The sequence below is a fragment of the Nannospalax galili genome, unplaced genomic scaffold (assembly GCF_000622305.1).
Source record: "Nannospalax galili isolate Female #2095 unplaced genomic scaffold, S.galili_v1.0 scaffold258, whole genome shotgun sequence".
Classification (NCBI taxonomy): domain Eukaryota; kingdom Metazoa; phylum Chordata; class Mammalia; order Rodentia; family Spalacidae; genus Nannospalax; species Nannospalax galili.
In genome coordinates, this window is record NW_008341047.1 from 90,578 (window position 1) to 105,033 (window position 14,456).

A 14,456-nucleotide genomic window follows, 5' to 3' on the forward strand; every position below is an offset into this window, starting at 1 on the left:
AAAAACCAAAAAAAAATATATATATATATATATATATATATATATATATCTGGAAACTACTGCTTTAGACTAATCTTAATATATTTTGACTCTACGGCTGTTTAGTACTGTGGTACAGTGCTCACCTAGCATGAGTGAGGAAGGTCCTGAACATATCTGACATTGTGAAAAACAAAAAAATCTTGATTTTCTTTATTTTGGGTGGGATGTTACTGGAGATCAATACGATCTGACTTTTAATTTGTTTAACATTTTATTTCTGCGCTAGAGGTTTTGCTGGTCTGAAAGTTAATAATTAGCCTTTTTACATGGGCTATTGTAAAAAATGTAAAGAAATCACTTTTTATGTTTGCTAATATATGCTGTCCCCCCAGTTATTTTATTTTTCTTCTCAGATTTTGAAAGGTGAATGCCTCTTGGACCTTTCCAGTTTTACTGATAATAGGTAATTATTTAAAGCTGGGTGTGGTAGTGCACACCTGTAATTGTAGTATTTGGGACTTGTTGGCAGGGGGATCAGGAGTTCAAAGCCGGCCTTGGCTGCATAGTCAGTTTGGGGCCAGCCTGGGCTATATGAGAGCTTAACTTAAGAAAACAAACAAAACGTAAATACCTAGTACAAATGATGTCTGGCATATCACAGACTGGCAATAATGGTTTGTTGAAATTTGTTAAATGAAACATTAAATATCAAGATGACTTCTCCAAATTCAATTTCTCTTTGCTTCAATGGAATTGAATTGACATTGTCACTAAGTCTTTTTGACCAAATGCATTTAAGGAAACATTGGTACTTGAAATAGCTATACTCCCCTGAGAAACTCAGAAATACACCTGCTGTATTTGATTTATATTCTTTCATTAATACATTGAGAATGCCTATATTTCTAAGCCACTGTTGGTTCCTCAGTAATCAGATACTTTCTTTTTCTGATTAGCTTCACTATTTTAAGATTAAGCATATATTCTCCTTTAACTTGTACTTCAAAGTAATGATAGCTGTAAATGTCATGAATGTTCGTAATCAGGTAGGACCTCTGCTGATAACAGAGTAAATAAAGAACAAAGTCATCAGCTTTCCCAAGCTGCAGATGAAATCTCCCTCAGGCTGAGATAAATTTGTTGTATTATAACACAGTTTTATTCTGGCAGCAAAGCAGTGAACAAGGAGTATGAAGAATATGTTCTAACTGTTGGTGACTTTGATGAGAGGATCTTTTTGGGAGCAGATGCAGAAGAAGAAATCGGAACACCCCGAAAGTTCATTGGCGATACCCCATTTGGGAAACTGACATCGCAGGCCAATGTGGAATGTAACCTTCAACAGCACTTTGAAAAAGTAATATAACCTAGCCTGGCCTCAGTATTGAATATTTGTCTTTCTCTGTGTGGGTCTACTAACAGCAGAGGCATCTTTCAAGTTATATCTTGAGTGTCTTCTACTAATTTATATTTCCCCTGAAAACCTTAAAAGGTAATTTTTAAACTATGGCACTTATTCTTGCTATTAAACATTTTATATACATTTCCAAGCATACCCGGCTTCATCATAATATGTGGCTTTTGACATCAAATTTATCCCTTCTTACCAGTCTCTTCGCTTCAGCTTAGCTTGTGTTATGTGGCTTTAAAATTTACTTTCCTACCCTTGACACAAACTATGCTTTTCTCTGATTTGAGCTATATAACTGTAGACTTGATTATTAATGACTAAGGCTTAATTCCAGATTTATGTGTGAAATTGGTTGGAGGACAAAGGCTAATGGAAAATTCACTCATGCAGGCGGTGGAAAACCTGTTTCTGAGCTCATGACTTAACTGTTAGCACAAACAAATTTTTTACTTATCTTTGCCTATTTCTTTATGTGTAAAATTAAAATAGATACACATTAAATCACAGATGGATTTTGAAGTAAAATGAGATTATAAAGTATTCAGTTGTACACATGTTACTAATATAGTATTACTTGAAAAGGAAGGAAAGTGATGTACCTCTAAATATGAACGGAGAAGGTGGGGCATACCCTGTATTAGACATATGATAAGGGGGAAAGTAATGCTTTAATCTCATAAATTTTTCTTTTCTGACAGAAAAGGTCATTTGCACCTTCTACCCCGCTTACAGGACGGCGGTATTTACAAGAAAAAGAGGCAGTCACTACTCCTGTTGCTTCAGCCACTCAAAGTGTGAGCCGTTTGCAGAGTATTGTGGCCGGACTGAAAAATGCACCAAGTGAACAGCTAATAAGTATTTTTGAGTAAGTCTAATATTGTTATTTTTCTAAATGTCTTGTTAAGGTGACATTCTGGATTCCATTCTGTTTTCAATATGTACAGAATTTTTGAGATTCTGGGTGCATATGTGGCAAGTTTTACTGTATCATTTCAACTATAAAATATATTGATCTCTATGAGGGTGTGGTGGCACACCTTTAATCCTAGCACTCAGGATGCAGAGGCAGATAGGTCTGTGTGAGTTCAAGGCCATTCTGGTCTACATGGCAAGCTGGGGCTACAGGGAGACCCTGTCTCAAAAAGACCAAAAAACACTCTCTCTCTCTCTCTCTCTCTCTCTCTCTCTCTCTGATCTTCAGGCAGAAGTACCTACGGAAAATTATATAATGTTATTCCACAGAATTACAGGCTTTCAAGCATGTCTTCAAGTTTATTTGGTGTTGATAGTCCTCTTTTGTCAGCCTTCCTGAGTTATTCATGTGTTTTCTTTTTTTTAGTTGATTATATTTCTTTTTAAAATTTTGTATTTATTTATCTATCTACTTATCTATTTATTTATTGGGGCGAGGTTGTACTTGTGCCTTGGTATATTTGTAAAAGTCAAAGGACAGCTTGTGGGAGTTGGTTCTCTTCTTCCACCATGTGGGTCCTGGGGATCGAACTCCGGTTGTTAGACTTGCCACATTCCTTACCCACTGAGCCATCTCACTGGCCCTTAAGTTGACTTTAACTGAATTCCACCTAAGTGCCCATCAAAGGGGAGATTGATTACATATTGGAGGTGTGAATATAAAGTGGAATTTTATGGAATTTTTTTTAAAGTATGTTTTCTGGTAAAGATGGTAGAATAAAGCGAGATTGAGATCTTTGTTTTTTAATACCTAATGAAATAGGAGGATAATGAGAATCAGCAACAGTAATGACCAGCAGCTGCCACTGAGGAAAGAGATATGATTTCATGTTACAAACTTCCAAATTAATAGTCAAGAAAGGAAATAAATAGTTCTGATATACCCATCCCTAAGAAATGGTACCAAAGATGGGATGTGTTAATAGAATTTGTTTTGGTCTTTTTGAGACAAGACCTCCCTGTAGCCCCAGCTGGCCTAGAACTTACTATGTAGACTAGACTGGCCTCGAACTCACTAGAGATCCACCTGCCTCTGCTGGGATTAAAGGCACATGCCACCACATCCAGCTGTGTTAATAGACTCTTAACCATGCTCTTTAGTATTCCACACAGGGCTCTTTACTTCATCTTTCCATGCCACCATAGTAGTATACATGAATGTCGTAGATGATGCTCTCAAAAACATTACCAATGCTGAAAAGAGGCAAAAGCAATGCCCTTATTAAATCATGCTGCAGCCAGATATGATGGCATATGCCTGTAATTCTAGCACTTGGATGTTGAAGGCAGGAAGATAGGAGTCTAGTGCCAGCCTCAGCTATATAGTGAGTTTGGGGACAACCAGGACTATGAGACCCTGTCTTAAAAATAAGCAAAACAGGGCCGGGCGTGGTGGCACATGCCTTTAATCCCAGCACTCAGGAGGCAGAGGCAGGTGGATCTCTGTGAGTTTGAGGCCAGCCTGGTCTACATAGTGAGTTCCAGGACAGCTGGGGCTACAGGGAGACCCTGTCTCAAAAAGACCAAAAAATAAAAATAAAATAAAATAAAAGTCAACTTTCAGGGTCTGCAGCAATAGCTCAGTTGGTAAAATTACCTGAGTTTGGTTCCCAGAAAACATGTAAAAAGGCTGGGCATAAAGCAGCAACTACAACAAATCCCTGCACTTAGAACTCAGAAACAGGCAGATCTCTATGTTATTGAGGCCAGCCTGGTCTACATAGTGAGTTCAAGGCCAGCTGGGGCTACTGGGAGACCCCGTCTCAAAAGGAGGAGGTGCGAGAGCAGAAGCTGGGCATGCACATATAAGTCCAACACTGGGAGACAGAGCTAGGAGGAGCCCTGAGACTTAGGTCAGCCAGTCTAGACTAATCTGAGAGCCCAGGCCAGTGAGAGATACTGTCTGAAAAAAACAAGGAGTACACTTGTGCACACACACACAAAATAAAAAAGTTGTGCTTCAAAGTCATTTTCTAAATGATGATGAAGCATAGTTACATTGGCAAATTTGTAGTCACTGATGATCACAGGGCTAGCAGAATTATAGCAAGCCCCATAGGCAGAGTAAATAAGTATAGAGTAATAGTCTGAGATTTGATGTGTACCTGGGGCTACAGGGAGACCCTGTTTAAAATCACCACCATAAAAAGTAAAAATTGGGGGGCTGGAGAGATGGCTCAACAGTTAAGAGCACTGACTGCTCTTGCAGAGGACCCGGGTTCGATTCCCAGCACCCACATGGCGGCTACGAACCGTCCTTAACTCCAGTTCCAGGGGAATCTGAAGCCCTCTTCTGATGTCTATGGCATTGCACAACATGGGTGTACTTACATACACACAGGTAATACTCTCAATACACATAAAATAAAAATAATAAAATATGTTTTTAAAGTAAAAGTTGGATTATCATATGACTGTTAATACCACTTCTAAAAATACATCCAAAAGAATTGAGAATAGTTTTTTTTTGGGGGGGGGCGTCTTTTTGAGACAGGGTCTCCCTGTAGCCCCAGCTGGCCTGGAACTCACTATGTAGATCAGGCTGGCCTTGAACTCACAGAGATCCACCTGCCTCTGCCTCCCGAGTGCTGGGATTAAAGGCGTGCGCCACCATGCCTGGCTACATATACATTTTTTGTATTTTATTTATTATATTTATTTTATATGTATGAGTGTATTGCCTGCATGTATGTGAGTGCACCCATGTTGTGCAATGCCTCAGAGGTCAGAAGAGGGCTTCAGAGTCCCCTGGAACTGGAGTTAAGGACAGTTCATAGCTGCCATATGGGTGCTGGGTATCGAACCTGGGTCCTCTGCAAGAGCAGTCAGTGCTCTTAACTGCTGAGCCATCTCTCCAGCCCCAAATTCATAATATATTTAATATGCAGTATTTTTACATATGAAAATTTACTTTTTAAGTTAATTTTATTATAAAAATTATTGGGTCTACATACCTTCACTGAGTGTCATTTTACACATATAAAGCTTTGTTCACATTTGTAGGCTCATAACTGAAAATAGAATTTTGGCCACTTAAAACCATACTAATTGTTTTTTGAGAGCTTTGTCCTGGTTTTTTTTGTTTGTTTGTTTGTTTGTTTTGTAAATCTTGTTTTTATTTGTTGTTGTTTAGGGTTTTTTATTATTATCATTTTTTAAACAGACCTGTAGCCCTAGCAGGCCTGGAACTCTCTGCATAGATTAGACTGACTTTGCTCTTGCAGAGATCCACCTGCCTCTGCGCCCAGAGTGCTGGGATTAAAAGTGTGCACCACCAAGCTTGGCACCCAGGCTATCTTGAACTCATGAACCTTCTGCTTTAGCATCCCCAGTGCTGGAATCACCAAATGTGCATGTATGTGTGTCTGTGTGTCTATGTGATCGGGGATCATACTTAGGATCTTACTTAGGATCATACTTAGGCAAACATTCCCTTACTGAGCTGCATTCCAACCATAAACTGCTTCTTGAAGGGAGAAATGTTAGTAATCTAGGTTTTTTTCCTGATAAGTAGATTCCTCTTGTATTTTGTAGATCTTGTATGCGGAATCCCATGGAAAACATTATGAAAATAGTGAAAGGAATAGGAGAGACTTTCTGTCAACATTATACTCAGTCAACAGATAAACAGCCAGGATCTCACATGGGTAAGAGGAGAAAAAGTTGGCACAGCATTATAAATATAAAGCATGTACTTCAATTTAGACTTTTTTTCCTTCCCTTACTCTTAATGTACCACATTTAAATTTATATGTTTTGCTCTTTAGTCATTAACTAGATTTCAGTAGCACATGCTTTTCTTTTATTTCCCTTTAGACTTCGCTGTAAACAGACTAAAGCTGGCAGAAATTTTGTATTATAAAATATTAGAGACTGTAATGGTTCAAGAAACACGAAGACTTCATGGAATGGACATGTCAGTAAGTAAATCTCCTCTCCCAGTCATTGGCAAGGTATGAGTCCTACTAGAGAAGTAATGTTTTAAGAAAGAGGCTGAATAGGGCATTACGGGGATCAGAGTTTGTGACAGACTTGGCCAACAGGATTGCTTATTTCCTTGGTTGATGTTGAGACATCCAGACTATCTTTTTGAGACAGGGTCTCCCTTGTAGCCCCAGCTGGCCTGGATTTACTATGGAAACCAGGCTGCCCCTGAACTCACAGAGATCCCCCTGCCTCTGTCTCCCAAGTGCTGGGATTAAAGGCATGCGCCACCACATCGAGCAAAAAAAAAAAGGTTTTTTAACATTTGACCAAGTCTGATCATTCCAAGAGCTACTAAAATTTTTTCTTTCTTGTTTTTTGCATTTATTATATAAAAATCTCTCTCCCCTTCTGTTTGCTTGCTTTTTTGTTTTCTTAGGGGTTGCTTGAACATTTTTTAGGCTGTATCTCTTTGTGGGGGTTTTCTTTTTTTTTCTTTTGTGGTTGTTGTAGGCATTTTATACATGACTTTCTGTCTACTGGTATAGACAGTCAACCAATTAAAGTACAAAGTAGAGACCTCATTTTATGTTTTTAAAGACTGCATAAATGTTATTATTGACTCACATGATTGATAGTTGTCTGTGTATTTCTAGATTTCCTTTATGACTTTGAAGACATTACTCCATTATCTTCTAGCTTCTCATGATGTTGGTTAGTAAGTTCAGTGGCATCTGATTCTTAGCTACTGACATGTAACTGGTGTTTCAGGAATCTTTCAGACAGTGTCTCTGTATATCCCAAGCTGGCCAGGAACTTGATATTTGGCTCAGGCTAGCCTTGAACTATGATCCCACTGCTTCAGCCTTTCTGGAGTTTTTCAGTATCTCCTTTTTATCACTGATGTGAAATTTATAATAATGTACTTTTTTTGTTTGGTTGGTTTTGGTTTTAGTTTTTTGAATAGGGGTCTCACTATTTACCCCTGGCTGGCCTGGAACTTGCTGTGTAGACCAGGCTGGCCTTGAACTCACAGAGATCCATCTGCCTCTGCCTCCTGGGTACTGGGAATAAAGGCGTGCACCACCACACAGGACCTTTGTCTTTGTTTTTTGTTATTGTTGATACAGGGCCTTATGTAGCCCATGTTGGCTCCTAAGTCACTGGGTAGTTGAGGATAGACTTGAACTTCCTCTTCTTCCTGCTTCTACCTTCCAAGTGTTAGGATCATAGGCATGTATCACCATGCCCAGTTTATATGGTGGTAGGGTTTGAATCCAGGGCTTTGTGCATGCTAGGCAAGCACTCTACCAGCTGAGCTACATCCCTATCCCCCATGTGCATTTTTTTTTTTTTTTGGTCTTTTTTGAGACAGGGTCTCCCTGTAGCCACAACTAGTCTGAAACTAGATGTATAGACCAGATCTCACAGAGATCCATCCACCTGTCTCCCAAGTGCTGGGATTAAAGGTGTGCACCAACAGACCCAGCTCCTTGTGCATTTTTTGTAGGTTTTTTGTTGTTATTTTGGGTTGTTTGTTTTTTGTTTTTTCTTTTTGAGACAGGGTATAGCCCTAGCTGGCCTGGCACTTGCTCTGTAAACCAGGCTGGCCTAGATCTCACAGAGATATGCCTGCCTCTGCTTCCCAAGTGCTGGGATTAAAGGCGTGTGCTACCACGCCCAGCTGTGGGTTTTATATTTAAGCATTGGGCATTCCTACAAAGCTATCTTTTTCATCTAGAAATTTATATCCTGTGATTCATGGTGTTTGCTGTTTTATTATTGTGTAGTGCTTTGTTTTATGAACTCAGGGCCCTGCATATACTTGGCAGGTGTCCTCCCACCAAGCTATCTTAATATTTTTCATTTCTTTTTTATTCTCTGAGATTAATTATATTCATTTGATGTTTTGTTCCATTGTCCAATATTTTTCCTCTGAATGTATGTTTTACTTTATATATTTCAATGAGAGGTCCTCTGCAATGTTGGGGTTAGTAGTCCATTTACATTTAAACCTAGGTCCTCTGCAAGAACAGTGAGTGTTCTTAACTGCTAAGCCATCTCTCCAGCCCTGAGAAGTATAATTTTTTGCGGTACTGGGCCTATAGCCTGATTATCCTATTATTTATGATTATCTAACGTAGTATTTCACAGGTTATTTTATCTGGTGCTTATAGTTCACTTTATATAATCTAGATTGGTCTCCACCCTTGCTTTACAGCTCAAGCTAACCTTGAACTCCAATCATCCTGCCTCAGCTCCCAAGTGCTGGGTTATATTTTTTTTTTCTAGACTGGCAAAGGTTGAAATTACTGAGAAATAGTAACCTCTGATCCTTTTCTTCTCCAAGGTTCTCCTAGAGCAAGATATATTTCATCGTTCCTTGATGGCTTGTTGTTTAGAAATTGTGCTCTTTGCCTATAGCTCACCTCGTACTTTTCCTTGGATTATTGACGTTCTCAATTTGCAACCATTTTATTTTTATAAGGTAAGATGACAGCAAAGTTCTATTATAGTATAGCGCACACAAACATTGTGTTTATATTAATGGTGAAGAAGGACAGTCATGATATCTAAATGATAGTCTTACAAGTGTTCTGATAATATTTATTCCTTTTGTGTGTAATTGAAGACAAAGGGGAAGAATGTTAATATTGGTACATTAAGCCAGTTTCATAGCTTGAGTTCGTTTGTAAACACTGACTTGCAAATGTGACCTAGCACTCAGTACTTAAGTTCAGATTTTCTGTGGTTACGAATGAAAATCACAAACCTATTAAACAGATGCATGACAAAGAACAAGAATAAATTTTTTAGAGGAAATTGATTCTATGTGCTGTATTTACTTTAATGTTAATGTGTGTAGTCAGATTTTCCCATTTGGCAAATGTTTAGTTTTTGCCTATAACTTAATAGCAGTTAGGGTTGGAATTATGTTTTTCTGGTGCTAAAACTTGAACCCAGGTCCTATGTACTCTATTACTGAGTTACAGTGCTAACTATTCATTTTTATTTGAAGCATCTTTACTCCATTCAAGAATCTAAAATCTCTGGGGGTTTGGGGCAGTTTTGTTTTAGTTGTTTGTTTTAGCATTCTTGATTGTTTTGCTATGTAGCCCTTGCTGACTTTCAGTTCATGATCCTCCACCATCCCCAGATCAACATGCCCCATCCCCAACTCACTTCCCCCCGCTTTTTGTTCAGTGTTGGCATCAAACCCAGGACCTTGAACATACTAGTCTATACCTGTGCTATACTTCAGCTCTTAAATGTTTGGCTTTTGCTTGATGGTTTGTGGCCAGATCTTGCTCTGTATCCCAGACTGGCCTTTAATTTAGTCTTCTTGCCTCAGTCTCCTATATCTCTCTCTTTTTTTTTTTTTTTTTTTTTTTTTTTTTTGTAACTGTGTAAGTAATATATGGTTGAAGAAAATTAGAAAGTAAGAAAGTATACATAAATGTTCTGGGAGCTCCAGGCCAGCTGAAGCTACAGGGAGACCCTGTCTCAAAAAGACCAAAAAAAAGTATACATAATGTAACTTAAAATTACATACATATTATAGTTACTATTATTAACTGCTATTAATATATTTTATGTGTGAGCCAGGTGTGGTGGTACATGCCTTTAATCCCAGCACTAGGGAGGGAGAGGTAGGCGGATCTCTGTGAGTTCAAGTCCAGCCTGGTCTACATAGTGAGTTCCAGGACAGCTGGAGCTACAGGGAGAACCTGTCTCAAAAAGACCAAAATGAACTATAGTATATATGAAAAGTTACTTTTGTAAAAGGGCCTGATTAATTCACTTTATTTTCTTGTATTAAAAACCCTATGTCTAAGCACTAGAATCATTAACCATTAGATATTTTCTTAGAGAAGAAGCTTACAGTTATTTTCAAATAGTTTAGTCATTCTGTTCTTTTGAGATTTTGAGAAGGGGCAGCAAATTCAGAAAAAACTAGGCTGGAAACATAGGACCCAATTTCTACCACTTTTGAGCTGTTCAGTTTTTACGCATTGGGTCAATTTTTCATCTACTAAAAAAGACATAAGGGACTGGAGAAATAGCTCAGCGGTTGGGAGTGCTGGCTGCTCTTGTGGAAGACCTGGGTTCGATACCCAGCACCACACAGCTGCTACGAACCATCCTTAACGCCTGTTCCAGGGAAATCCAAAGCCCTCTTCTGACCTCCGTGGCATTGCACAACACAGGTGCACTCACATACATGCAGGCAATGCACTCATACACATAAAGTAAAAATAATAAAAATTGGAATGGCCACATGCCTGTAGTTCCCACACTTGGGAGATGGAAGCAGGAGGATCAGAAGTTTATTCTTGCCTACATAGTGAATTCAAGGCCAGACCCTGGCTCAAAAAACAAAACAAAACCACAAACGACAACTACCACAAACAGACCCAAAAAAGGACTTGAAAAACAGAAATGATGTTTGTAATTATATTTTACTTACTTTAATTTGGTGCTGGGGATGGAACCCAGGGTCTTGGACATACTAGGCAAGTACAGTTCCTCTGGTCTCTATCCCTTGTATGTGGTAATTTGTTTTTCTTTTCATGTGCCTCTGTGTGTTTTGCATGTGGTTGGGTACAGTGTTTGTGTGTGGACATACATGCACTTTTGGGCATGTGCATGTGGGAGACCTCAAGTTGATGTCCAGAATCTTCCTGAGTCTCTCTTGCACCTTATTATTTTGAGGTAGAGTCTCTTAATCAAACTCAGAGCTTGCCAATGCAGCTAGTCTTGCTAGCCAGCTTTCTCCAGGGATCCTGCCTCTGCCTTCCAAGGCTGGAATTACAGGTGGACTGCCATTCTGACCCAACATTTATGTGTGTTCTGGGGATTTGAACTCTGGTTACTTTCATGGAAAGTAACTGGAGAGCCATCTCCACACCTTTATACGTGCATATATATTAGTCTTTTTGAAGCAGGGTCTCTCTGTGGCCCCAGCTGTCCTGGTACTCACTATGTAGACCAGGCTGGCCTTGCACTCACAGAGATCTGCCTGCCTCTGCCTTCCAAGTCCTGGGACTACAGGCGTGTGCCACCATGCCCAGCTTGTATGTGGTAATATTTTTAAAGACTTAACATCATCTTATATTTTATTAGATTTAAAGATAGCAGTCCGGGCTGGAGAGATGGCTCAGTGGTTAAGAGTACTGGCTGCCCACATGGCAGTTAACCCACATGGCAGTAACTCCAGTTCCAGGAGATCTGATGCCCTCTTCTGACTTCTCTGGGCATTGCATGACACGGGTATACCTACCTATATGCAAGCAATACACTCATACACATAAAAATAATAAATATTTTTTAAGATAGCAATCTACAGAATTATGGCTTAAATATGGTTCTGTGTTTTTTTTAAAGATACATATATATATGTATGTTCTATGTGACAGAGGAAGGCTGCAGTCATGCTTGCACACCCAGACCAGTGATTGCTTGTTAATTTTATTGCCATTTCAATTTCACCTCTCCAGGTTATTGAGGTGGTGATCCGATCAGAGGAGGGGCTCTCCAGAGATATGGTGAAACACCTGAACAGCATTGAAGAGCATATTTTGGAGAGTTTAGCTTGGACCAATAATTCTGCACTATGGGAAGCTCTCCAGGCTTCTGCAAACAAAGTTCCTACATGTGAAGAAGTGAGTCAGAGCAAGGCCAATAGCACCCTAATTTTTAAAAAATGAGCCTTACCAAAATATAATTCATATATCATACCATTCACTGTGCTAACGTGCCTGGTTCACTGGGTTTTAGTATCAAAAAATTTATCAAAACAATTTTAGGCCATAGTTATTATCTCAGTTAGAATCCCACAATCCTTAGTTATCACTTCTCCCTTCCCTTTTCTTTTCCCCCTTATCAATCACTTAATCCACTTGCTAGCTCTATAGATTTGCATATTCATATAAGTAGAATCACAATTTCATGATGTCTGACTTCTTTCACTTGGTGTAATGTTTTTTGTTTTTTTATTTCTTTTTGAAGCAGGGTCTCCCTGTAGTCCAGCTGACCTGAACTCACTATGTAGACCAGGCTGGCCTTGAACTCACAGAGATCCACTTGCCTCTGCCTCCTGAGTGCTGGGACTACAGGCGTGCGCCACCACGCCAGGCTTGGTGTAATGTTTTTAAAGTTCATCTATATTGCAGCATACATCAGTAGTTTGTTCCCTTTTGCAACCTCCACTGAATAGGTATGCCACATTTTATTCATCCATTTGTCATTTGATAGACATTCAGGTTTCTGCCTCTTGGCTTTTATGATCATTCCTGCATAAGGTCTTATGTGGACATGTTTTTTTATTCTGGGTCACATTGCAATTGCAAGTGTGTTGAAGCTTTTAGTAAAGTGTCAGACTACTTTTTAAAGTGACTGCACCTTTGTTCTTAGTACACTGTGTGTTCCCACCATCAGTGTGTAAAGATTCTAGTTGCTCATCATCCCTGCTCTCACTTGTTGTCTGTTTCTGACCCAGCTAATAGTTCAACATCTTTTCATATGTTTATTATCCATTTATATTGTTTTTTTGGTGAAATGTCTAATCAGATCCTTCTAGGATCCCTCCTTCCTCTCTCTCCTTTTCTCCTTTGTGAAGAAACCATTAGTCTCAGCATTTACAATTTTCACATATTGGGGCTAGAGAGATGACTCAGTGCTTAAGAGTACTTGCTGCTCTTGCAGGGGACCCAAGTTCAGTTGCCAATACCCACAACTGCTTATAACTCCAGCTCTAGGGAACTGACAGCTGACCTCTGTGGGTACCTGTGTACATGTGCACATACACATAAATAAAAATAAAATAAACCTTTTTAAAAGTTTTTACATATTTATATACATATAAAGAGTTGAACACTTACCATCAGTGCTATTTAGAATTTAAAAATCAAAAGTTTGGGACTGGAGAGATTGCTTAGTGGCTAAGAGCACTGGCTGCTCTTCAGAGGACCCAGTTTTAATTCCCAGCCTCCATATGACACCTAACAACCATCTGTGACTCCAGTTCCATGGAATCCAGTTCCCTCTTCTGACCTCCATAGGCATTGTATGCCAGGGATTCACTTACATACATGCAGGCAATACATTCATACGTATACAGTAAAAATTACAATTTTTCTTTGCAGTTTGATGTGTGTAATTACCAAGTACACTCTAGAACTTTAGCAACATCTTAAGAAATATATGAGTTCTGAAGAAACTAAAATCTAGAGCAGGCATGGTGGCACACATCTGTAATACCAGCACTTAGGAGATGAAGGCACAAGTAACAGGAGTTCAGGGCCAACCTGGGTCACATGAGACTGTCTTTAAACAATAAAAATCTCTTTTGAAAGTGAAAAAAAATACAAAGTCTATCAAAATGTCTCTTATCATTAACCATAAACAGGTAAGTACTGTTACATAAATTAATCCATTTATTGTATGCTGGGGATGTCCCAAACAGCAGCACTTCTGCTGGTCTTTCAGTTCCTTCAGTCTTCTGATGGCAGACTTGACTATGATGGCAGAAGTGGTGTTGTAGGTCCAGGCTCCAACCAGCCACTATTCTCATACAGGAACCACAGTGCCAGATACCAACAGCCCATCTCTTCATCTTGGTCTTGCCTCAGAAGGAGCAAGTATACTTGGCCTGCTGGCTGATTTCAATCTTCTTCACCATTTTCTGGAGGGAGGCTCCATAGTGGGTTTGGTATTTACCCATGATCCAGACCTTCTTGGTGCATTTGGCCATGTCGCTGGGACCTAGGCCTGATCCTGGAGAGGAAGAAGTGCAGTGCGCAGGCCTAAAATATTTTTTTAAATCAAAAGTTTGGGGTGAGAAAGTTTTATACAAGTCACATGTTCAAAAGCTTGATTTCGTATGAGGTTTTTTCTTCCACCTCTCTAGTGTTCTTTTGAAACTCATGTCTTTTTATCTTTCTTTGCTATTCTGTGTCTCCTTATGTTTTCTTAATCTTCTGGAATTTTCCCTAATTCCATACTACTGGAAAAACTGCCTAAGACTAGTAAATATTTTAAAAAGGCAATTTCTTGGTCAGTTGTCAGTATTTATCAGTATATGTCAATTGTTTTTTTTTGTTTGTTTGTTTGTTTTTGAGGCAGGGTCTCCCTGTAGTGGGGCTGGCCTGGAACTCACTATGTAGAC

General features: G+C 39.2%; 1 protein-coding gene and 1 pseudogene across 2 annotated transcripts in view; one reads left to right on the top strand and one right to left on the bottom strand.

Annotated features, from left to right (window-relative positions):
- The window catches only part of Rbl1 (RB transcriptional corepressor like 1), a 62,451-nt gene that overhangs the window by 20,859 nt on the left and 27,136 nt on the right, over nt 1–14,456 (top strand). For both annotated transcript variants that reach the window (XM_008836543.3, XM_017799023.2), the window contains 7 exons: nt 396–445; nt 1,153–1,339; nt 2,092–2,258; nt 5,900–6,012; nt 6,182–6,285; nt 8,640–8,777; nt 11,788–11,952. In XM_008836543.3, the coding sequence (XP_008834765.1) occupies nt 396–445; nt 1,153–1,339; nt 2,092–2,258; nt 5,900–6,012; nt 6,182–6,285; nt 8,640–8,777; nt 11,788–11,952 (924 nt within the window). The remainder of the gene's footprint in view (nt 1–395; nt 446–1,152; nt 1,340–2,091; nt 2,259–5,899; nt 6,013–6,181; nt 6,286–8,639; nt 8,778–11,787; nt 11,953–14,456) is intronic.
- On the bottom strand, nt 12,040–14,141 carry LOC103736927 (annotated as a pseudogene).